Raw genomic sequence first — 26,020 nt, forward strand, 5'->3', positions numbered from 1 at the left:
TAAATGAAACATAAAGAGAGTGCAGTCTCCTTTAATGAAAACAAGTGCACCCGGGTTCAGTCAGCACAGAAAACCCATTAAAATGAACTCTCCTTTATTTACAACGTTTTATGGGTTAGAAGAGTGTGGGAAAGTCTATGGAGGTAACTACTGATAAGTTGTGATTTAGTATAGTAAAGACATCAATGCTTCTCTGTACATTCTCTAAGAAATCCTTCCAAGGTCAAAGGTTATCCTAGGACTAAAGGTCTTCTAAGTTTCAGAGGTGCCATAAATGCTCAGTGTAAGTCCTTCATTTTTCCATCATTATCTCTCAGGACTTTTTCAAGAGTCTGGAACATAAATAATAATTAATAAATTAATCATGAGCGCTTTATTTTTTATTCATCATTGGCGCACATATATTGAACGGTCTTATTCTGAAAGCGACAACCGGAAGACGTTGTCAACATCCACATAAATGGTGGCAAGATGGCGATGCACATGAGGAGGACGTTGTTGGCTCTTCCCAGAGCAGCGTGTCTCACGCTGAAGGTAACGGGACATTTAACAACACGGAGATAAAGAGTCAGTTTGGCGAAGAAGCAGTTGGTGCTTTTATTGGCTGTGGACGCGTTAAACCGCAGTTTTAGCTGAGCTGTGCTAACGGTAGCTAGCTATATGCTAACTGTAGGACATGAAATAAAACTGATGCCCTGAATAAATAATAATAAATGTCAATGTTTTTATTTGACAAACTTACAAAAGTGAAAGAAATAAAATGAGGCATTTGTGTTTGCTAAGTCAGTCAGTCCATCTTTGGCTTTTTCTCATCGTCTAAAGTTCTGAGATGTTGTGAGTCTGCCCTGCACACACAGAACAGCTCAGACAGATGTGTGAGCTCAGACAGATGTGTGAGCTCAGACAGAGGAGAGGGCTCAGACAGAGGTGAGGGCTCAGACAGAGGTGACGGCTCAGACAGATGTGTGAGCTCAGACAGAGGTGAGGGCTCAGACAGAGGTGTGAGCTCAGACAGAGGTGAGGGCTCAGACAGAGGTGAGGGCTCAGACAGAGGTGTGAGCTCAGACAGAGGTGAGGGCTCAGACAGATGTGTGAACTCAGACAGAGGTGAGGGCTCAGACAGAGGTGTGGGCTCAGACAGAGGTGAGGGCTCAGACAGATGTGAGGGCTCAGACAGAGGTGTGAGCTCAGACAGAGGTGAGGGCTCAGACAGATGTGAGGGCTCAGACAGATGTGTGAGCTCAGACAGAGATAAGGGCTCAGACAGAGGTGAGGGCTCAGACAGATGTGTGAGCTCAGACAGAGATGAGGGCTCAGACAGAGGTGAGGGCTCAGACAGATGTGTGAGCTCAGACAGAGGTGAGGGCTCAGACAGATGTGAGGGCTCAGACAGATGTGTGAGCTCAGACAGAGATGAGGGCTCAGACAGAGGTGTGGGCTCAGACAGAGGTGTGAGCTCAGACAGAGGTGTGAGCTCAGACAGAGGTGAGGGCTCAGACAGAGGTGAGGGCTCAGACAGAGGTGAGGGCTCAGACAGAGGAGAGGGCTCAGACAGAGGTGAGGGCTCAGACAGAGGAGAGGGCTCAGACAGAGGTGAGGGCTCAGACAGAGGTGAGGGCTCAGACAGATGTGTGAGCTCAGACAGAGGTGAGGGCTCAGACAGAGGCGAGGGCTCAGACAGAGGTGAGGGCTCAGACAGATGTGAACTCAGACAGAGGTGAGGGCTCAGACAGATGTGAGGGCTCAGACAGATGTGTGAGCTCAGACAGAGATAAGGGCTCAGACAGAGGTGAGGGCTCAGACAGATGTGTGAGCTCAGACAGATGTGTGAGCTCAGACAGAGGTGAGGGCTCAGACAGAGGCGAGGGCTCAGACAGAGGTGAGGGCTCAGACAGAGGTGAGGGCTCAGACAGATGTGTGAGCTCAGACAGAGGTGAGGGCTCAGACAGAGGCGAGGGCTCAGACAGAGGTGAGGGCTCAGACAGATGTGAACTCAGACAGATGTGAGCTCAGACAGAGGTGAGGGCTCAGACAGAGGCGAGGGCTCAGACAGAGGTGAGGGCTCAGACAGAGGTGAGGGCTCAGACAGAGGTGAGGGCTCAGACAGATGTGAACTCAGACAGATGTGAGCTCAGACAGAGGTGAGGGCTCAGACAGAGGTGAGGGCTCAGACAGATGTGTGAGCTCAGACAGATGTGTGAGCTCAGACAGAGGTGAGGGCTCAGACAGAGGTGAGGGCTCAGACAGAGGTGAGGGCTCAGACAGATGTGTGAGCTCAGACAGAGGAGAGGGCTCAGACAGAGGTGAGGGCTCAGACAGAGGTGAGGGCTCAGACAGATGTGTGAGCTCAGACAGATGTGTGAGCTCAGACAGAGGTGAGGGCTCAGACAGAGGTGTGAGCTCAGACAGAGGTGAGGGCTCAGACAGAGGTGAGGGCTCAGACAGATGTGTGAGCTCAGACAGAGGAGAGGGCTCAGACAGAGGTGAGGGCTCAGACAGATGTGTGAGCTCAGACAGAGGTGAGGGCTCAGACAGAGGCGAGGGCTCAGACAGAGGTGAGGGCTCAGACAGATGTGAACTCAGACAGAGGTGAGGGCTCAGACAGATGTGAGCTCAGACAGATGTGTGAGCTCAGACAGAGGTGAGGGCTCAGACAGATGTGAACTCAGACAGAGGTGAGGGCTCAGACAGAGGTGAGGGCTCAGACAGAGGTGAGGGCTCAGACAGATGTGAACTCAGACAGAGGTGAGGGCTCAGACAGATGTGAACTCAGACAGAGGTGAGGGCTCAGACAGAGGTGAGGGCTCAGACAGATGTGAACTCAGACAGAGGTGAGGGCTCAGACAGATGTGAGCTCAGACAGAGGTGAGGGCTCAGACAGATGTGAGCTCAGACAGAGGTGAGGGCTCAGACAGATGTGAGCTCAGACAGAGGCGAGGGCTCAGACAGAGGTGAGGGCTCAGACAGAGGTGAGGGCTCAGACAGTCCATTAGATTTTAAAGAAAGTCTAATTTGTTGATCTGTGTGTGCTGCAGGACTTGTATTTACATTAAGTTCAAAAAGCAACTGTATGAGCTTGAAAAGGTAGAATTCATGGCAGAGCTGTTGTATTAGCTTCCTTTAAATTGTACCCAATAAAGGAGACACTAAGTGCACTCTGTATTTATCAACTTCTCAGAACGCTGAGGCGTCTCTGGATGTGCGGCATCCTGTCCCAGTTTTCCTGCCGGTCCGGACCAAGAAGCGGTACTTCATCCCTCCAGCTGTGGGGATTAAGGGGAAGAAGGAGGAGAACACGGAGGCCAAGGCACGAGCAGCAGGCGTCGTCATCAGGCAGGAGTACATTGAGAGGCCCATCAACATCTCCTGCACTTGTAAAAACACAGTTCTGCTTCTTTAATATACTATTTATCATTTTATCTTTCATAACGTCTCTGATTGAATCTCTTGTGTTGATTTTAGATTTCATAGAAAAAATATGTTGTCATGCTAAATTGGACAGAAACTTAAGTAGAAAATACCTGTTCTGTGGTTGTTTTGTCTGTAAGTATCTGTTGTTATGTTTTTAATGTTTGTGTTCACGGGGTCTTCCCAGGACGAGGGGATCCGAACAAGATTATTAGAACTTAAAAGCAGACAGCAGATGTTCATTGAAGTTCTGGTTAGAGGTAACACACTCAGTCTTTACTGTCTTTACCAGCGGGAGTCTTCGACCCGTATGTCCCACCAGAGGGCGACGCTCGTCTTTCCACTCTGTCTAAAGAAGGCCTGAAACAACGAACTGAACAGATACGACAGACGGCAACCTCACAGCTCGCGTGAGATTTATTTTTCTGGTCAAACTAATGTGGATCCTGCAGGACAGGAGTGAATATGGCGTGGATGTGTCAACCGTTATTGAATAAAATCCATTTGGAACATTTGTGAATATTAACTAACTTTACAGGAAATGTGCAAAAGCTGAATGATTTTCACGTCTTCACAGGATTCGTAAAATCAAAGAGCACGACTCAGACTTCACGACGAAGGATTTTGCAGAGCGAGCTCAAGAAATCTTTATTGAGGCTCATAACGCCCTGACACAGTAAGATTATTAAGTCGCACTTGGCTGACACAATATGTTCCAATAGTCACATCAGCAGGTGGTGTCGACAGCTGTGCAGACAAACTGATGCATGAAGTAAAACTGAAGCCTGACTGTTACCAAATAGCACATTAGATTCACTGATGAGGCTACAAATATAGAACAGGTGCCTCATTGACAGATCCCTCTTTAACAGGTTGGATGTGCATCGTGTCTTTAGCTGAACAACATACCTCCTGTGTGTGTGGTTGCTCAGGGGGCTTTGTAGAGGCTTCTCACAGAACCTGCAGATCATAAAAGTTCACATCTGATCTATTTTAGCCAAAGTATTTCCAAACGACAGAGGAAGCTTCTTTTTATTGAATTCGTTCTTCCTTAAACTCTTCCTCAGATTAACCTGAGCTCTTGTTTGTGCAGGTTTAACAAGGAGAAACTCCATTCCCTGGTAACAGAAAGGTGTTATCCAGTAAGCCGTCCTCTTACTTGTCCTCTGTGTTTAAATCTTTCCCCTCGTTCGCGGTTTGTGCCAAACGCTGTTCCATCTCTCCTCTGTCCTTCAGGAGATGACGAGAGGGAACCGCTACAAGACGATCCGCTGGAATTTCGTCGAGTCTCTGGAACCACCCAGAGTAGTCCACGCTCGCTGCCCTGACATGGTCACCAAAGGCAACCTGTACGGCCAGGTGACAGTCCGCATGCACTCCAAGCAGGTAGGACCAAGACCAGATGAAAAAGTCCAGTCACTTATGAGTCTTTGATTCTGACCTGGGTCACAAATGCCAAAAATCACTTTAAAATAATATTAGATGGACTCCAGGCTTCCACGACCTTTGACAGGAACATGTGATATAGATGATGCATGGACTTAACATCTGGTGTTACTAAATTACATTTTACACACTTATAAAACATGAAGGTTTTATAAAATATGTGTATTATATTTTAGACCTGATGAGCCTTCTCTCATGCCTATTTGTCCGGCAGACTTTGGCCATCTACGACCGCTTTGGGAGGCTGATGCTGGGCAGCGAGGAGCAGCCGAAGGACGTCTTGGAGTACCTGGTTATTGAACGACACCTCATCAACCCCTACAGCCGCTGGAGGCTACATGGAAAAATAGTGCCATCCTGGGCTCCTGCCAAAGACCCAATTATTAAGGTGACCACCTGCTCTGCACCGACTAATGATATTTATCTTTTAGTCTGAAAAAGGCAGAGGGCCAAGGCATTCTCCTGGTCAGTTTATATTTCACATTAATGACCACAGGGACAAGGCTGGTGGGATGTTTTGGATCTTTAAAGCTTTTAAATATGACTTTCTTATTGCTTCAGTAAATAATTTTTCTTTTTCTTGCTGTTCCAAATGTTTTTAGCATCCTCTGTGAGGGACTTTAGTTTGATTTCTCATAAAATACAGGCAGAAGTAGGATTACTGCAGGACTGTGATCACAACATGGAATATGTGGTAGAGTATTTTAGCTTTTAGAGAGTGAGGGAGGAAGTGCTGTAGGGAAGATGATATGAAGATGTCAATCTGGGAGTCCAGAATGTTTTGGACTGAAATTTATAAATTAGTTGAGTCATCACCGATCCAACATTTTATTTCCTTTCAATGTGAAGGTCCTGCAGTCGTATCAGCCCATGTATAGTTTTAGTTTTGTGTGTCCGTGTTTGGAGATGCCTGTCAAACTCTCTGGAGTGAATCTTAAACGTTAACTCTGAGGTCTGTGGATGATCCAGATTAATGATGACACTGATTCTGTTGTGTGGTCGTTTTCCCGATGCCTCGATAGCTTTTATTTATAACAACAAACAGAGAAATTAGATCGTGTCATTCATAACAGACTAACAGTTATCTCAAAAAATTCGTGTTGGATATTGAAAACAGGAAAACTGCAGGAAACATCTGCAGCAATATAAACCGTTAAGGGGATGCAGAAGCAAACAGATGTTTTCCAGAACATTCCTGCTGTTTTTAATGTTGCAAGCTGGATTTTCCATCACGGTCCAGCAGCAAAATGTGCCCTCACCTGGGGGTCAAACCTTTTACTGGTCTCTCCTGGCCCACACTTTGTCTTCTTATACCCTGAACTTTCAGTCAAATAGAATAGAACAGTTATAATACAGAGCTTGTCTGGTTAATTACTGGTCACAGAAAAAATGTGATTCATCATTTTGATTCAAACTTCCCAACAAATGAACTCAATATAAAGTAAAACAGTCCAGGTCTTACAACTGGATTTTGAGACCAGGGTCACAAATTGAAGGGTGGAGGAACAGCACACTTTATTTGACTTAGGTAGAACAAATGTCCAACAAATTGGTACTGTATTAAATTATGGAGACCCAAAGCAGTTGGAGTCAAACTTGCAGGGAAACATAGATGCCATTTGAAATATTTTACTTGATTATGTCTTAATTTAAAATCCATTTTCCTAAAATTTCACTCTGCTTAATTTAGATGCTGATCTTTTTTTTTCTTACTCTTTCAGACCGTGATGATTCCTGGTCCAGACCTGAAACCTTGGGAAGAGTTCGATCCCCTCAACTATCAAGTTCCCAAACCAGCAGCAGTGCAGTGGTATAAATAGGCCACTGGGTGGCGCCGCACCTTTCATCCAACCACAGCTGGATATTACCACAAGTAATGAGCCAAATGCTGATTAAAATTTGGCTGCAGCTGCTTAGTTTGTCCACTTTGGCAGAAAACCAGGCTTCATTTGAAGGCTGTTAGAAAACCGCTTTTGGCTGCTAACACTGTGCAAGCAGCAGGTGAGTGTGAGGAGGAACAAAGTGCCGTGTGCTGAAGCCAAAAATCGGCCTCTTACTCTTCAGAAAATCACCAAACAACAGCCTGGAATAATAACAATAACAGTAACAGCATTTTTCTTGGCTTCACCATCAGTTTTGTTCCATATGTTTATATGTCTTGAGGCCAATTTAATGTCTACATGTGAAAAATAAAGTGTGCAGATCCAGATCCAGAATGGTTTATTTCTCCAGTGACTACACTGCAGTGTTGACCTCAGGAAATAGAAAAATAAAGTGTCCCATCTGCTTTTCTGCTCATCGGTTGCTTTCAGTGGATTATTTATAGGAGGCAAACAAAGCTGGAAACAGAACATGGCTTTCACTATGCGAAACCGGGGCTGTTTACACTAATAACTGTTTTTAATGCAACCAGAAACTACAGCACGCTCATTTAAAACCACACAAACATGCAACAAGGTCACTCCATTGATTAAAAAACGATGAGATCAGTGCAGAGACGTCGAGCCTGAATGACACTGTGGCAAATACTGACAATAATCACCATTTCAAAGCACTGAGACGCCTGAGTTCACCAAATAACTGCTGGCAAAGCCATGACTTAATCACATCAACACACAAACTGCTAATAGTGCACGTTTACTTCACCATAAGCTTTTAAAAGTTGCAGCTGTTTGTATGTGACAGATTCAGATTATTAAAAACACAACTCACTAATGTCAGACATCTAAATGTTGGGCCTCTCAGTGTAAAGAAATCCTTAGATAATAATAAAGTTATATCTTTGACTAATCAATACATTGATTTACTTCGTTAAAAATCTGACTTTTTATTTCAGGAGTGGTGGAAGTACTGAGGTCCTTTAGTATAAGTAGCAGTACCACTACAAGTACAAGTCAAAAAGTCTCTTATTAGTAAAATGTACCTGAAATAAAAATACTCACTCAGTATGTTAATACTATCGGATGTTTTTGGGTGAATATTCCTGCTGCATTAAAATATATCTTGAACTTTACTGCAGTTGTTTCAAATTGGACTAGTTTGAAGTACTTTATAAACTGGAAGGGCTGAAAAACGTTCATTTGAAAATTAACTCCAGTTGTCAAACACACGTGGTGCAGTAAAAAGTACAGTATCTGCCTCTGGGATGTGGTGGAGTAGAAGTATACAGCTGCAGAAAATACAAATACTCCAATAAAGTACATGTACTTCAAACAGTACTGGTCTTACTCTCTATACATATCAATACTTTCATGCAGTATAAGTTTTATAATAGAGATGTAGATGTCACTGTGGGGCCAAACGTGATTTTCTAACCTCTGTGACTTAATCTGGAGCGTTTCGACTGAGTAGATGTCAGAGTTGGTAGCAGATCAGGATTAGATGCAACACAAATGTCTTTATAGTAAACAGAATTAATTTGCAGTTACCAAAAGCATCTACTTTTTACAGCATGCTTCTAAAGTGAAAATCATCCACACAACAATCACTGACATGATGTTCAGATACTACACCATGAAACCGTTTTCACTCCAGTTTAGGTGGTTGATGATTCAGGTCAGTTTGTGGTGATTAATGCAGTTTGGGCGTTTCTGTTGGGATGTTATTCTCCAACTTTCTGACTCAAATGTGAGAGAGTAATATCAGTCATTGGTATTTAGTCATGAATCAACACGTAGATATGCATAGTTTACTTCATCAATACTTTTGACATCCTTTGTAGTTTTGGTGAAACTTTGAAAATCTGTTTTTCAGAAAAGAGCAAATAGAGTGAATTTATCTTGTGTGTGCTGGTAAAGGTTACGGATCCATCTGTGACCTACAGGGCCTGTGATGTCCTGTGAGGATTGTGGACTTCTTCGTTCAGAGTTTGGGTCACATTCAGACCGGCCATGTGTCCAACATATTGTGCGTACATGGCAAATCTATGATTTGTCACCTAAGAGCAAAGACATGAAAGACATTGTTCATTTAAAGTAGAAGGTTGTAGCAGGAAGAAAAGAGACTTCATCTGTTTCCTTTAGATAAATTCCTTAAATCTGAGAAAGGTTTCATTGCTGGATCAGTGAGGGGGTGTAAGGACGGTGCAGTCTGTGCTTCAGTAAAAAGAAAACTTATTTTCAGTCAGGTTTGCACAACTTGTAGCATCCAGTTCATCAAGTCTCTCTCTTAGAGGGGCCAAATGGATAGTCCAACCTGAAACAACTGAGCCATAAATGAACCCAAGCACTGGTGCAGCAGAAAGGACTTTTAGCTTTGTTCGTGAGTTGACCTGCCCTTTGAGAGTTTAAATCAAAGTCCTTGACTATCAAATGGGCGACGCCAAAATGGTCTCATAGAGTTCATACTCTCCATGAAGGAGCAGCAGGGGTCAAGGTGAAAGTTTACTGGCTAGATTTAGGTCACAGGTCAGGTGGGAATACAAGAGCCTCAGCAGCACATTCTGCATCGTCCTCTTCATCTTCCTCTGGAATATTCTCTGGCTCCCATGTAAAAATGTCCGAGGCATTGTCTGTGAACGAGCCGGAGCTGCTCCTTGCCATCTCCCAGGGACACAAGGCATCACGCCGGCCCAGGGCTAAGTTAGTTTTAGACCCGTCTGTTTGCTCCATGCTGCTATCTGCTGACATCTCTTCTACACTAAGTGGTCCCTGTCTCTCTGGGACCTCTTCTTTGTCACTGTTGGGAATATCAACCCTGCTTTCAGTTGATGTCTGTGGATCCTTAGATTCCCAGGGACAAAAGGCTGCTTCAGTACGATCCTGCGTTTTGACAACAGCTGGTTCTTCTGTCTCCCATGGACAAACATCTGCCAAAGCACTATCTTGTTTTCTGAGACCTTTTGGCTCTTGTGTCTCCCATGGACAAACATCTACCCGAACACTGTCGTTCTTTTTGAGACCTTTTGGCTCTTCTGTCGCCCATGGGCAAACATCTGCCCGAACACTCTCTTGCTCCTTGACACCTTTTGGCTCTTCTGTTCGAGCACTATCTTGATTTTTCGGAACTTTTGGTTCTTCTGTTTCCCATGGACAAACATCTTCCCAGTAATTCTTCTGCCTCTGTAGGTTCTCTGATGCTTCTGATACTTCAGTTTTGACTGTCCTTTCCTCAGTCTCCCATGGACATTCATTTGCCTGAGCTGTATCTTGTCTTACTTGACTCTCTGATGTTTTGGCGGTCTTTCCTAATTCAGATTCTCTTGTTTCCCATGGACAAACATCTGCTGGTCTTTCCAGTTCTTGCAGCACCATCTCGGTAGTTGCAGGTTTTTCATGGGCCTGAGATTCCCATGGACAAACATTTACTCTTGTGCTGTCCTTCCTATCAGTCTGTGTGGATGTAGCTTCCAAAGTGGAGGCACCTTTTTGTGGGTTCTCTGTTATGTCTTGTGTTTCAGGTTCCCAAATATCTATCTTGATGATCATTTGTGAAGTTGAGTCTTTATTTGTTAGGTCTGTGCTCTCCTCTTCCCATGGACAAATATTTTCCACTATCTTAGGAGGATCAGGGAAATCCCATGGACAACTTTCTGCTGTCTTGGCCACTTGTTTGCCCCAATTTAGAATAGGTGACTTTGCATAGTACTGTTGCTCATTACCTAGATGTTCTTTTGCTGCACCAGGATAGATGGCAGGTTTCAGAACTTCTTCTCGTAGGGGCACCGTCAGAGATCCCTTAGTTTCCACAGGATTTAAGTTTTCATATACAACTTCAGCCTTGTCCTGAACATCCCAAGGACAAACATTAGCATATTCGTTCTCTAGGCTTATTGGAGGTTGGGGAATTTCTGCAGACTCCCAGGGACATATATCTGCTGCACGTTTTAAAGAATGTTCCATCTGTGAATCTTTAGACAGGTTAGTCTGAGAAGTAATGGGAATATCTTGTGATTCCCATGCACCACCTTGTCTTCTCACATTCCCTTGCTCTCTAGATTCCCATGGGCATACAGTAGATCGTTCAGATGCCTGGGATTCCCATGGACAGACGTCTGCTTTAATGCTTTGCTGTTTCTTTGGTTCCCCTCCTTGCTGCAAAGTCCCAGCTCCTTCCCATGGGCACACATCTGCAGGAGAAACATCACGGACTGGTGTAATTCGATTACTAGCTCTTCTGTGGGTTGAAGGAGTTCTACAGCTGCTGGCGGTTTCCCACGAACTTATACTACTACGTTTGCTGTTTTGCCTTGATAAAAACACGTTTTCATAGGTTCCATCTCTTTGAATATCATCCATGTCCCAAGGACAGACTGCAGATTTTATGATCACAAGCTTTCTTGGGCTTCTGTCAGAGGAATCCCCAGAGGATAGTCTGATTGCATGCTGCTTTACAAGGCATGGTTTCCCATCAGCTGTTGTCATGCTTCTTTTTTGTAGTGACCGCTTTTCCATGCTTGGACGTCTACTAGATGTTGTTGATCTTGGAGTTGTCGACGCATTTTCCTGACTTTTTTGTGAGACTGAATCCCTTCTATTTGAATTTTCATCTTTACCTGGGTTGCTTCCTGCATCCATGGATCTTATAATTGATTTCACAGAGAGCCACTTATTGGTGGTGGTGCGGAAGGAGAAGACACGCTGATCTTTTGTGATCTTTGGTCTTGGAGAGCCTGGTGCACTTGCAGAGACAGAAGCCTGGGCTTTGGGGGACTCCGTTTCACCTGTTAGTCCTTTGTCCTTAATTTCTACAGGTGACAAATGGTCCCAGGGACAGACAAGTGCCAGTGGAGATGGTGGCCTTTTTTGCTCAACATCCTGAGAGGTTGCATAGGTGACATGCTTCTGGTTCTTGTCCCCTGATGGCTCTTGTTCCACCTCCCAAGGACAGACCTCAGCCTTATCAAATGACTCTGACTGGAGAGCACTCCTGGTCTGGTCGCTAATGGAAATGCTCTGCCTGGACCTTGTCAGCACTGTGCTGCCTCTGTTAACCCTGGGTATATTCTCCATTGAATGGGTCGTAGTGGAGGTCAGACTCCAGGACTTATGAAGCTTGGTGTGATCAGGATGCAGGAGATTAGTATCAATTGTTAGATTTTGGGCACTGGCTGACTTACAGACACCTGGTGGAATATCCAAAGAGTCTGTTTCAGATCGCTGGGAGGATCTCTTTACAATGCTGGGCTTTAATGTAGAGTCACGCAAGGAAGATTCTCTGTCCCTGACATAGTGATAATCACTTTTGGACTTGCGCATGGACGGTGATGGTGATTTCATTGAACTTTTGTAACTGATACTGGCAGTATCTGGGGCCCTCCTAAAAGAGTCGGACTGATTTATACTTCTACTGCGGAAGGATCCGTCTTTGTCCTCGCGGCTGCACTGTCTGCTCATTGATTCTGGGATCTCAGCAATACGTTTTATAATGGACCTCCCCAATGTACACCGAGAACTTCGCTTCTTTGGCAGATGAGGGTTGTTTAGAGTCATCTTCTTCGTCTTGTGAACTTCTAACTGGGCATATAACTTCTTTAGTTCATCCTGGTGCATATGAAGAAGGGAGGGAATTGATGAAGGATTATGGAGAATGAGGAAAGACATGGCAGGAAAGTTAAAAGACATATTTTAATGAAAGTAGATAAGAACAGGATTAAAGGTGGACAAAGGTCATACAACATGTTTATTCTGTTGATTGTAAGTGTCTACTATTAATTTATGACTTCAGTCTATTACATTTAAAATATGTGTCTACACAAACATTTATTGTTCTTATTTTAACGTGAACGTTTTGTAAATGATGTCCCATTGCAAAGTGATAACAGCGTTTCAAAGGGAGAAGAGGGTTTACCCGAAAGTCATCCGGGTCCACAACGTGGTCACTCCAGGCAGAGTGAAAACTGCTGTTGAGGTACGAGCTGGAGCGCCGCAGGTCCACCTCGTCTTCATACACCTCTGCTGCAATCTCCTCTCTCCCAGGCTTAGACACATAAAGAAACTGGAACACACACAAGCAATACAACTGTACGATTATGGAAACAGCACAAATTCTTTTACTGTGTGTGTGTCTGGTGATCTGCCAGGCTTCTGGTTCAGCACTTGAGTCCAATCAGTGAAATGCTAAATGAAGTGAATCCTGACTTCTGAAATCTGAAATCTCCTAAAATCTGAGAAAACAGAATGACCCTCTAATTCACAGCTTTATTAAATCTGGCAAACAGCAGTTTTGAAAAACGTCCCAGTTGAGATAAGTCATGGTTCTCCATTTTAATACTTATTCTACCCTCAGAAGTGAGTCACTTCAGTGCAAAGTCATATGAATGCTTAGTACCTTGGGAATGAGGAGCAGAGCAAGTGTCACAGTGATGGTCACATGGGTGTGTGTGAAGGAGAGCAGCAACATCCAATCAGGATGCAGAGAGGGAAAGGTAAACCTGAGGGGGACAGAAAAGATGAAATCAGCTGTCCCGTCTTCCCGAGGTTCAGAGCCGTTGCTCATGCTGCTCAGTTTTACCTGAACACGTGAAACATGGAGGAGAGAAGCAGCTCGTTGTGGATGGCGATGCCCATGTAGCGAGGTTCGTGGAAGGCTGAGGGGACAGGCCTGACGGCGGTCCACAGGGAGCTCCCCCAGCACAGGAACAGAAGCTCAGCTGTAGCAGGAGAAGAACAGAGGAGATAACGATCACTTACAAACTAAAGGGTAAATAAATAGACCAAGTGTCTACAGTTTGATCTCATAGCGATGAAATGCTAAATAGCATGTAAACTGTCCTCCAACATAGTCTGAGCTGCAGCTAATTTCTAAATTCTTCCTAGATATAATTTTAACTTTATTTTTATAGTGTCATTTTCAGCTTTGACCTCCGGACTTAATGTATTTTTGTGCAAAGATTTCCAGAGAGATTATTACCAACATTTTGAATGTGCTATATTTTGGTTTTTAAAAAATACATTTTTGGCACGTAAAGACTTCAGGTAGGCAGCACGGTGGAGTAGTGGTCAGCACTGTTGCCTCACAGCAAGAAGGTTCCTGGTCTGAAACCCATCAGGGGCCTTTCTGTGTGGAGTCTGCATGTCCTCCCTGTGCTTGTGTGGGTTTTCTCCAGGTACTCTGGTTTCCTCCCACAGTCCAAAAACATGTATGTCAGGTTGATTGGTGACTCTAAATTGCCCATAGGAGTGAGTGTGAGTGTGTGAGGTTGTTTGTCTCTATGTGGCCCTGTGATGGACTGGGGACCTGTCCAGGGTGGACCCCTGCCTTTCACCCAAAGAGAGCTGGGGTAGGCTGCAGCAGATAATAAGGGGGTACAGATGATGGAGGGATGGATTTCGCTGCACTCACCTACAGCCATCATGTAGTCCCAGCGGTCCAGGTAACACAGGTTGAACCCTTGTCCATCTGATGTGGTGGTGGTGATGAACACTGGGATGTTCCTGTCACGATTTTGGAGGATGCCCACCGTCCACGCACACAGGAACCAGCTGACGGTCATCAGCATCACTCCCAGAATCCTCAGCAAACGGAGGCTGGACATGTAGGGCACCCGCTGGGCAGTGCGGGAGAGGAACGCCTTCAGCACCCTGCACAGAGGCAACAACTCACTAACTCTAGAGGTTTAAGGACTTTAAAGTGAGACTGTGTCATTTTTTGGGTGAACATAAAGTGGCAGAATTTAACAGTAGCACAAATACATAGAATCATAATGTCAGTGCCCACAGTAATGACAGCTGCCAACATAAGTCACCTGAAGCTACTGGGGAAGACTGCAGCAGGAAAAGCTCTGAGTGAATTCAAATGATAAATGTTGTAAATTCAACTTTTGATTTCTTCATCTGTCTGCCTGCACACATCCTCCAAACAGCCTCTCGTGGTCCAGTCCCACTATGGCCGACTTATTCTTATCAGCTGAATGTTGGCGCAGTTAATGTTGAGATGTGGTGCCGTCAAAACGCTGTTAAAACCCAAACCCTGACCCACCTGTACATTTTCAGGGTGACTGTGCCATAGACGATGGAGAAGCCGAGCATCCGGACCCAGCGGAGCAGGATGCACCTGAAGGTGCTCGGCTTGAAGTACAGGATGAAAACCTCCAGGGACAGAGACCACAGTCAGTCAGACCACAGCAGCAGTTTCCACTGGTGTGTATCTCTGCTATCTGAAATATGGTCCTTTTACTGATACTTAACTTGCAGTTACAAACCATACATCTACCACAACCCATGCTAGTTACAAATAGATACAACTAGTATTACTATGTTTACAACTGTACAATTGGTATTACTAGTCCTGTACTAGTGTAACCACGCTGTTCCTATTGCCTTTACTGCCAATACCATCAATTTGAATATTGCCATTAATAAAATAATAAGTGCTGCTACTGTGCTACATCTGCTATTACCAGTAATGACTCTGATATATCAGCTCCTTTTACACTGATATTAGGAATTTTTCCCCAATAGCTTCTTGTTTCCACATTTCACAGTTACATCTCTCCATGTGCAGACCAAACAACCAGCCCTTCAGTAGGTCACTGTGTGTAGATCAATGGGTGACCCATCACACTGACACTCCACTGAGATGAGACGATGAACTCCGACCTTTACGAGCTACAGTCGGGTCTGTGGGCTCACTTCACCTTTGGATGGTTACATCAATTTAGAGTCACCAACCAACCTGAGCTGCATGTGTTTGGACTGTGGGAGGAGAAAACCCACACAGACACAGGGACAACATGCAGACTCCACACAGAAAGGCCCCGGGTCCACCTGGGTTCAGACCCTAATCCTGACCTGCATGTGTTTGGACTGTGGGAGGAGAAAACCCACACAGACACAGGGACAACATGCAGACTCCACACAGAAAGGCCCCGGGTCCACCTGGGTTCAGACCCTAATCCTGACCTGCATGTGTTTGGACTGTGGGAGGAGAAAACCCACACAGACACAGGGACAACATGCAGACTCCACACAGAAAGGCCCCGGGTCCACCTGGGTTCAGACCCTAATCCTGACCTGCATGTGTTTGGACTGTGGGAGGAGAAAACCCACACAGACACAGGGACAACATGCAGACTCCACACAGAAAGGCCCCGGGTCCACCTGGGTTCAGACCCTAATCCTGACCTGCATGTGTTTGGACTGTGGGAGGAGAAAACCCACACAGACACAGGGACAACATGCAGACTCCACACAGAAAGGCCCCGGGTCCACCTGGGTTCAGACCCTAATCCTGACCTGCATGTGTTTGGACTGTGGGAGGAGAAAACCCACACAGACACAGGGACAACATGCAGACTCCACACAGAAAGGCCCCGGGTCCACCTGGGTTCAGACCCTAATCCTGACCTGCATGTGTTTGGACTGTGGGAGGAGAAAACCCACACAGACACAGGGACAACATGCAGACTCCACACAGAAAGGCCCCTGGTCCACCTGGGTTCAGACCCTAATCCTGACCTGCATGTGTTTGGACTGTGGGAGGAGAAAACCCACACAGACACAGGGACAACATGCAGACTCCACACAGAAAGGCCCCGGGTCCACCTGGGTTCAGACCCTAATCCTGACCTGCATGTGTTTGGACTGTGGGAGGAGAAAACCCACACAGACACAGGGACAACATGCAGACTCCACACAGAAAGGCCTCGGGTCCACCTGGGTTCAGACCCTAATCCTGACCTGCATGTGTTTGGACTGTGGGAGGAGAAAACCCACACAGACACAGGGACAACATGCAGACTCCACACAGAAAGGCCCCTGGTCCACCTGGGTTCAGACCCTAATCCTGACCTGCATGTGTTTGGACTGTGGGAGGAGAAAACCCACACAGACACAGGGACAACATGCAGACTCCATGTTAATGCATGGGACATGAACCAAACTAAAGAGTCAAAGTACAATTCAAATCTGCTTGATGGACAAATGGCTCAGCCTATGTCACCTGGCCCTGCTGTTAATCATAATCCTGAAAAAAATCCCAGACAGATGAATTGGGATTGTGTCCTGTAGCTGCCAAGATGGCAACATGTGGGAAAATCAGATCCAGTTTCAGAAATCCTATGTTTTTTAATCTGCAGTCTGAGGTCCATGCTCCAGTTTATTCCAAATAAACCAGAAAAGAAAAAACATCTGCAAAACAATCAATAAATGTGAAAGATTTTATGAACACCTTCTATTATTTCATACTATATATAGTTGACTCACAGGAAAATATTGGAGTTGAAAACTTTAGTTTCCAGTTGGTTTAAGGAATCAGACTAATAATATAAACTCTAATCAATAATATAATATACATTATAATAGTTGAAAATGAAAAAATAACACTGCTGTCAGTATAAAAAGTAGCTTCATATTTCCTGGCCTATATATACCACAGGTGTGCAGTCAGAGATGCATTAGACTAAATCACTGATCAATAATCTACAGTCAGAATCTCTCAGCAGGAACAAGCTCGCACTGACTGACCGATGTACCAAAAATCATCTAAAGAGTGATTGATGATCTATCGATGGAGCAGAGAGACGTTATGAAAACTGTCGCCGACCCACCTCGTTTCCACGTACACCCTCACAAAAACTGTCCATTATGATATAATCCATGTGCTGTGCAGTGATCTGTAAAGAGCTCTAATCTGCAACACGCTCAGCCAGCTCACACAGAAACTCACCGGGAAGTACAGGAGCAGAGAACCGAACAAGATCGTCTCCAGCAGCAGGAGGCCGGACGCCCGGATCCTCTGGGGGAGGAGGAGAAAAACAGCAGCTGGAGTTATAATACAAGATGTGGTGTTCAATCAGAAAGGCTAAAAGAAGAAGCTGCTGACTCTGTGTGTGAGTCACTGAGTCCAGATCCCATCCAGAGACTGACAGCACCAATGAACGTGTGAATCCAGAACCTGGTTCAGCTTATGGGTCTGAGCCGTAGACCTCCATTGTTGTCCAAAAGCTATTAGAAACCCAGCAGGGAGCCACACCGCTGACCTGGCTCACATGGTTCTTCCTCACCAACAATGGGAGGCCCGTCTGTTTCCAAAAACCAGCTCCGGAACTCGCTGTCATTTGTTTACACCTGCACTTTTCATTTCTTCCTGCACCACATGGGCTTGGTCCACTCTTCTGACTATAGAAGCAAAACCCCATTGTTGTGTTTCTGCTCTTTAGAAAGGCCAGTAACAATAAACCTCTATGAGGAAATACTTTTGCTGGCTGATGCTAATCGCCTAGCTGGGATAAGGATTTCAGTTCATGTCTGTGCCTCCACAAAACGACAAAGATTAAATCGCCCTTTTTGTGCCATCTGTGGGTAATGCAGCTGATTTTGGGTCAAAGACTGGTCAGTGAAACATGAATCACAAGACTATAAACGTCTTATGTGATAAAAAAGGACATTTCTGGAAGATAAACAGCAGATTTTTAACACATTGTATTATGGCTCAATGCTTGGACTGGCTTCATCCATACAGTGGCCCCCGCTGAGCCAAAAGACCTGACTCACTCGGTTTCGACGGTGCCTGTAGGCCACCAGCATGCTGACGAAGATGAGGAGCATGAAGACCCCCTGGACGGCCAGCACGGCGGCCCTGAGGAGCCAGTCCTCCTGCACCCAGCAGGGGGCACCGTCCTGGCAGCTCTTACAGCCCGGCCAGCATGGGAGACAGATGGGCATGTTCGGGTAACACACGCCGCCGCCATCACTCCCATTCACTGGGCCGCCATCTGCATCACACAGAGACACGTGCGTCAACACCTACACAAACCCACATGAACCTCACATGTACATGTGACTTATAGACTCATGGAGGGCGAACTGAAATATACAAATCATCATTTCATGTCTCCAACAGTGCCCAGGCATACGAAGAGCAAAAACTTTGGCTCTGAACTGTTCCCCTGTGGGAAGCCGGTGAGGGATCATGTCCTTCTTACTGCATTATTGACTGCTGGTTGGTTGGTAGCGTACATTCATGTTACATCCTGAAGCTCACTGGTGGAAAGAGAAGGTTTGCAAAGAATATCTGGAGTCTGTGGTTTGAATCAAATTTTACAAACTTTGTAGTCCTCGCCCAAAATAGCGTAACGTTTGTGTAATTAATCAGTCATTTTATAAAAACCTGTGCTCACCAGGATACAGCTTACTGTCTACTTTATAACCTACTCTCCATCAGTGTAGCTCAGGTGCCTCACACTTGCAGCTTAATTCACTTAATTGGCTCAAGGTTAGAATTTCCTTCATTGCTGCTGTTTCTAAAGCAAGCCAGTATTCAGTTATACTCACTTACAAGGGTGTTAATTGATTTTGGGGACCTATGGACCATGATTAAGATCCAAAGTTAGCATGTTAGCAAACAATTAGGCTTTACCTCCAGTTTCTTTGAGGTTGGGTGGGTACGTGTGGGGCCGAGACTGAATTAGACCAAAATATTTAGCTAAAAGAGGCTAAAACAGTCTGACATCAAATCTGCACGTCTGAGCCTAATGAGAGAGCCTTGATCCATTACCTGAGTCCTGAGGGGTTGTCTCAGGGTTGTAGTAGCCGTCCTTACAGCGACAGCAGTACTGACCCAACCGAAAGCCCCGGCCAGGAATCGGCACACACTGCAGAGAAGAAACAGCAAATGTTTTTGAGTTTTTATTTTTTTAGTGTCTGTTTATTTTAGGTTGTCATTCTTTTTATGAGTCTAAATACACTTTTCTATGAAATACTTGACTGGTTTTTATTCTTTTATATTTTGAGCTTTAATATTTGATACTTTGTTGAAGCTACACTCCTAAAACTATAGTCACAGACTTACTGCATCAATTACATTTTTATGTTTGGTTCAGTTCCTGTTCAAACAACTTTGTGTTTTACGGCATCTGCACATTATAAAGGAAACAGCAGGCAGCTGCTTCAACATATAAATACAAAACAAAACTGTTTAACCCTTTCTACCCCAGTACCCCTGGTACTGGGACCATGCTGGATCTGATTTATAAATATGTGACCTGCTGTCGCCATGTTGAGAGGGTCGCTGAGTGCGGCACATTTGGCTCCCCAAAGCTACCAAATGGCTGAAATTACCAATATTGCACTGTTCTTCATTTAAGTTTGGATTAGGTGTAAAGAAAGACTTAGCTGGTGTCTTAAGTCCTTAAGGATTCAGATCAGGTAAAAACAGCTTAGCTATGACTCAATAAATGACTCGTTTTTGAAAACGTTAAAGGTTTTTACCATTAATGTTGAATTATACAGTTTTGTCCCTTAGCTGTCGGCGCTAACTAGTGCTAACAGTACCTGAATGAGTACAGGTCAAAAACAGGGTCATATTTTTACTCTCACTCTCCTGCTGATGTTAGTTTCAGTTTAGCCTGCTGGGACGGAGACACAGTTACACACAAACACACACACAAACACACACACTCGGATGGTCTGTGTGTTAATCTAAGTTAAAAGCTAAATGGATCCATAATGCCTCCACTGAGAGCATTATCCTTTTTCTAGAGAAATCCTGTTCCCATGTAAACACGCACACACACTGCTCGCACATATGTGTATACAAACTCACAACCCCCTTATCAGATGCTGGAGGATCTAATGGCACAGGCTAAACGTTAATGTGATATGGATTATACACTGTGGTCAACTTAATTCCTGTCACATCTCAGTTCAACAGATAGTCGTACGTTTCGCTCAGCTGTCAGAGTCGACCACTACGCGTCACAGCTTCACGGTGTGTGTTATTGCTGTTGTTGTTGCTTCAACAGACACACACACACATATATATACATATAGAGATGAGACCAAGACTTAAAAAACATGTATGAGACTAATGAGAGAAAATGAGACATGAAGATGAGAGATAAGATCAGGACAGGACATGATAAGACAATGCATGAAAGGATAAGGACAAAAAAGTTAATACAAGATGAAGGGATGAGATAAAAAGGCAGGAGAGGAAACGATGAGGACATAACGGGATGGAACGAGGCAAGATGAGGCAACATGATGACAGAACTAGTGTGGGCTGGACTACATGGGATGAGATAAAATGAGAAAAGATAAGAGGGATAAAACGGATGAGACAACAGAGGACAGGACAAGGTAAGAAAAATCCACAGGACACAAAATAAAGTGGAACAGAATAAGATGACGTGGCATAAACATGAAAGAAAGAAAGGTAGACGAGGCTAATGTAATGAGGTGAAATGAGACACATGAGAAAAGACGAGGCAGGACAGGCACCAATGGGAAGAGGACTACATGAGACGTGAAAAGATGAGACTCTACAATAATACAAGACAATCAAAAAGAAAATGAGATCAGATGAAGACAATAAAAGATGAGATGAGAGAATGAGAGAAGACAGCACAGACGAAGACACGTGAATAGGAAGGGCCGGAGAAAATGGGTGACCCAGTACATGTTCTGCTCAGCCGAGGGGTCTGAATCCTCTAAGCCAGGTAGGACACGATGGGACAAAGGGTTCCATGTGGATTTGGGGATTTTTTGACTGTTATTCTCTTGTGTTAGTGTAGTGCATAAATGGGAAGTATGTCAGCAGGCTGGATTATCATCATAATCCATCAGATCATCCCACTGCCCGCCGCCCGGCACAGCCATCTTTAAATAGACGGCTGAGATAGATGAGAGGTAGAGCATTGGTCTGGGCAGACAGGCTGGCAGGGAGAAGGGAAGCTGAGGCAGAAAGGCAGGTGGTGGTGGAGGGGATAGGGAAGCAGAAGAGTGGAAGTGTGAATGGGTGAAAGCACAAACAAAGATTAGAAGGCATGAACAAAGTACTGAGCACAGACAGACAGGGCTTAAAGCTTCCTGGGACCACAAACTGTGTGATGTAACTAAAAGTCAGAACCACGAGTTGGACAGTAATGACAATGATGATCAACAACAGCCAATGCCCAGATTTGTTGCCCTTTCCAGTAACTTCACACACCATGGATGAGTTTTATCTAACCGATAGATTATAACACAGGTCCGGAGGAAAACAAACCAACCTGAGACATCTACAGGACAGACTTCAGACCAGCTGATTGATTTATATTTGTGATAAATCATTAGCTACAGTTATTTATATATTTCTAATTGAAATCTTAACTGCTTAAATGGATGCTGATCTGATGTTTCTTTACTGCGTCAGAATAAACTTTTTTGACATGTGCAAAGTGTCTGCACCTGCTGTGAAGTGTTTAATCTGCAGGAAATGGAACAGTAGAAGAAGAAGTTAGTCTGATTGGGTTGATGGTTCTGTGGATTCTGGCTTGGTTCATCTTGTTTGAACATCTGGTTGTTTGGAGCCTTTGGTCCATCAAGGCGTCCAACAATCCTTAAATCTTTGAAAGGCTCCAACAAAAACGTCGTATCAGCTACAGACCAGTTTGGTTTTGGTGCCTCCATGTTTCTGCCCCCCCCAGAAACTCATCCCATCACCTAATGTTCCCCCCACGTGGGTCAGACATGAGCAGAAAGAACCTATTGATTCCAACAAGAGAGAGACGATGGGATCAAGTGTTTCCATGATCAATATTTTCCTATTGATCAGATTCAGGTTTACACCCCCCCCCCCATAGATTTCTCTGTAACTGGACTGTGTGATCTTAAATAGACCAAATACAAAATATGAACTTTTCTATTGTGGTTTGGTGCAAAGAAAACAATTAGCAGGTACTTTCTCTCTTTGTTCCTTGTGTTTTCGTGTTTTTACCTCCATGCTGGTTCGGTTGCACTGGTGTGTATCTGCAAACCAGCCATCTCCTGTTGTACACTGGTCCAAGTCGATGTCTTGAATGTTGACGTCCACACGGATCACACCTCTGCCACAGAACACACACACACACACACACACACACAAGAGGTGAGAGTAAAGAAAGGAGAGACGTCAAATATCATCACACTTCTTAGAATAATCCTTTTTTATTCTCCTGCAGCTCCTCATTTCATCTGCAGAAACCTGGGTGGCCTTTACGTGGATTCCCTTTCAAATGTCAGATTTTATCCAACACATTTTGATTCCAAAAGCTTATTAAAAATTTTCTCCCGGGTGCATGAGGAAAGGTCACAGAGACCAGGTGAAATACAAATACTGCTGCTGGAAGTTTCAAAGCTTCTACCCTTTACAGGAGCTTAGAAAAAACAACTTACTCTCAGGCTGTGACCAAGTGTTTTGGAAATATTGTCTCTGTTCTGAATGTGAATTTCCAGCAGTCAAGGTTAGATCATTTACTGGAGCTTTAGTGAGAATGAACAAAAATCAATAAATGTTTTTCTTAATGCTTAAAGTGAATCGACGCATCATGAAACTTTTACAACCAAGATCTTAAATGACTGAAAAATTACAAACCAACATGTTCACATAGACACATATGTCTATATATTATTGTTGACATTATATTATTTACATCTTATGGTTGAAGACGTCGGTGCAGTTTGTTGGTGACGACTAGTGACATCATCAGCGTGAGACACCCTGGGAGTGTTCCTGTCCTTCATTGCTTAATGGTTGTAAAAATACAGCAGCTTGACATAGTTCCTCGACTCGTGGTCTTCAACTTATGTTTGTGTTTGTGCATGCATTGTGTGTGTGAATGTACAAGGTATTACTCACATTGTGGGGACCTGAATCTGACCACACACCTACTTGTGGGGACATGGGTTAGGGCTGGGTTAGGCTTAGGGTAGGAGTTATAGTCCTAGGGACGCTGTGGTTAGAGCAAGTCTCCAGGAAATGAATGTAAGGCAATGTGATGTCCTTTGAAGTGATGGAAACCAGGTTGTGTGTGTGCGTAGACCCTAACCTGAACTCTGGTGTCAGGTCGGGCTTCAGGCCGTAGAAGGATGTGGACAGTGTCAGCATCCAGCCAGGCACGAAGCGTCCATCTTTGCAGTCGAGGAAGGGGGCGTTGGCCCAGCGTACGCCGCTGCGATTGGTCACATAGCTGTCGCCCTGGGCCCACTTAGGAGTGTCCAAGGTGCTGAGGTCATTGAGGAGCACCCGCTTGGTGAGAGCTGCCATCACCTGGGTGGACTCCAGGAATTTAAAGCTTCTGAACCAGCTGTCGTCGGGTGCTGGGGCAGGCGGGTGCAGGCTCACCCAGGCCTTGGATAAGTCCTGGAGGATGATAGTCTGTACCTTGGCTGTTGGGTTGCGAGTGGCATGGAGTACCAGCTGTGGGACTGGGGCAGTGGGGTCGGCATCAAATGTGAGCAGGGCCCGCTGAATAAGCACGTCAGCCTCCAGGAGGGCACGGACCAGGGCGTGGTACCACTCCATGTCCTCCTGCACCGTGCTCTCCCGCAGGTCACTGGCCTGGAAAATCATGTTGAGGAAGTTCGCTGTATTGGCCAGAGCATCTAGAGCTGGCCGGAGGGGGGCCCCAAAGCTGTTGGGCAGGGGTCCGGTCTGCCCAGGAGAACTGTATGCACGAGAGCAGCGGCCTGCTTCCAGAGTGGAGCTGTCTGCAGTGTACAAAAAGGTCTCTGCCAGGGACCAGGCATCCTCCTCCTTTGCAGGAGCTTCTGAAGATGTTGCTGCAAACCCGGGAGGTTCTGTGGGTCTGGAGGAATTGGAGGGACTGGTGGAGCTGTCAAACATTCCTGTACTGTTTACTAAAGAGTTGGTGCTGTTGTCTGCCTCCACTGTGACTCCTGAAGGGACGTCTGGAGACACCTGAGCTCTGAGCAGAGGTGGGAGCAGAAAAAGAAGCCAAACAGACTCCATCCTGGATTCACTCTGGAGAGGAGCCAGAGGGAAGGGGGTCACTGGAATGCGGTCTCTTTCTGGCTGTTGACCCCTTTGTAATGTAATTCCTTTGAGGAGATCAGGGGACACCTCACATGTTGGCAAGGGTTTGGACTTTTTGCATCTTCACGTCAGCGAGGTGCAGCAGCAGGTGTCCGAGAGGAGCACGGCCACTCGGTCTGCAGCGCTCACTCTCGCTCGGTGTGCACAGCTCCATCTGTGCACCACACACGCACACACACTTTTCTGCGCTGATGCAGACGCTCGCACGAAGACAACACAAACCTGTGTGTTCTCGCTGGTGGTGGGACGGAGAGGCGGCTGACAGGGAGGAGCATACCCCACATCTCTGCAGTCCGTCGCTCGTCTGTTTTTGCGTTTTCTGGTTGCACAGCAGAGGAGGAGGTGGGGAGTGAGGGGAGGATGGAAAAGCCTCAAAGTTGGGGGATCCCCGTGTCAGCTGGGAGGAGGTGGGAGGAGAGCAGTGTGTTGTAGAGATGGAGGGATCAAAAAAAGGACTAGATTTCCTCCTGTTTCCCTCCTCTTCTCTCTTCTTCTGTCTCCCCCGCTCTGCTATCTGTTGCTCCAAAGAGCTTCCAGCCCATCTGACGGAGGCTTGTGATGCTCGTCCATCCTCCCTCCCTCACCACCCCTCCCTCCCCATCGTGCACCATCCCTCTCTCCCATTCTTCCCGCCTCGCCTCCCTCCCCTTCATTCAATCTGAGCGTCCCTCGTTTGTACCTAGAGGGATGCTCACCAGTGTGTGTGTGTGTGTGTGTGTGCACGGATGATGGTTAAGAGAGATGAGGGTTAAGCTCTGTTGCATTTGGGCGTTCATCAAGAATCCACTGTGATGGATGGATGGATGGATGGATTAACCCCCCCCACCACACACACACACACACACACACACTGAGAATGAACGGGTAAGACGATGGAAGGTGAAGCCCATGTTCACACTGGACGAGACCACAGATGCTGATTGTTGCCAAATAAAACAATTACACATATAAAAGCAAAAAAAGGGAGTTAATGTTTCGAAGTGTTTTGGTTTATGCCTGTCAGGGAATTCCCCACTTGTGAGTGTGTGTGTGTGTGTGTGTGTGTGTGTGTGCGTGATGAGTGTGCACTAGTGCACAAGGTCTTCATGCTTGTGCGTGCGTGCACAAAAGTATGGGCGAGCGAGGGATGCTGCATGAGAAGAGAGAAAAGCGGGAAGAGAAGGGGAGGGAGGATACGAAGCTTGCTCGCTGTGAGGACCGATGCAGGCAAGAATCCGTGTTTTGGTGGCCATGGCAACCGGTTTGTGAGACACACACCCTTTCCCAAGCCACGCAAACACAAACACCACTCCCTCCCTGGGACTTCACTGCAGAGCTGCAAAGATGCTGCTGCAGTAGAGCCCGAGGAAGACAGAGTGTGTTTACATGTGTGTGTCACCATGGACAAGTCATAAGAAACTGGGCCCCTTGGCACAGAAATGGAAAAAGGCCC

General features: G+C 45.6%; 2 protein-coding genes across 2 annotated transcripts; one reads left to right on the forward strand and one right to left on the reverse strand.

Annotated features, from left to right (window-relative positions):
• Nucleotides 1–242: 242 nt before the first annotated feature.
• On the forward strand, nucleotides 243–7,152 carry mrpl45 (mitochondrial ribosomal protein L45). Its single transcript, XM_026302389.1, has 9 exons — nucleotides 243–283; nucleotides 427–534; nucleotides 3,179–3,374; nucleotides 3,701–3,818; nucleotides 3,986–4,084; nucleotides 4,502–4,550; nucleotides 4,645–4,794; nucleotides 5,069–5,242; nucleotides 6,576–7,152. Exons 1-9 carry the CDS (start codon nucleotides 275–277, stop codon nucleotides 6,672–6,674), a joined length of 1,002 nt encoding a protein of 333 aa, XP_026158174.1. The 5' UTR covers nucleotides 243–274; the 3' UTR covers nucleotides 6,675–7,152.
• A 2,102-nt stretch (nucleotides 7,153–9,254) lies between these two features.
• gpr179 (G protein-coupled receptor 179) lies at nucleotides 9,255–24,504 on the reverse strand. Its single transcript, XM_026303938.1, has 11 exons — nucleotides 23,582–24,504; nucleotides 22,492–22,600; nucleotides 19,291–19,387; nucleotides 18,288–18,508; nucleotides 17,461–17,529; nucleotides 14,773–14,882; nucleotides 14,137–14,375; nucleotides 13,306–13,444; nucleotides 13,123–13,225; nucleotides 12,643–12,789; nucleotides 9,255–12,335 (listed from the first exon to the last, which is right to left on the reverse strand). Exons 1-11 carry the CDS (start codon nucleotides 24,502–24,504, stop codon nucleotides 9,255–9,257), a joined length of 5,238 nt encoding a protein of 1,745 aa, XP_026159723.1.
• Between the last annotated feature and the right edge of the window lie 1,516 nt (nucleotides 24,505–26,020).

This window comes from Mastacembelus armatus, chromosome 1, assembly GCF_900324485.2.
Source record: "Mastacembelus armatus chromosome 1, fMasArm1.2, whole genome shotgun sequence".
NCBI classification, from domain to species: Eukaryota; Metazoa; Chordata; class Actinopteri; order Synbranchiformes; family Mastacembelidae; genus Mastacembelus; species Mastacembelus armatus.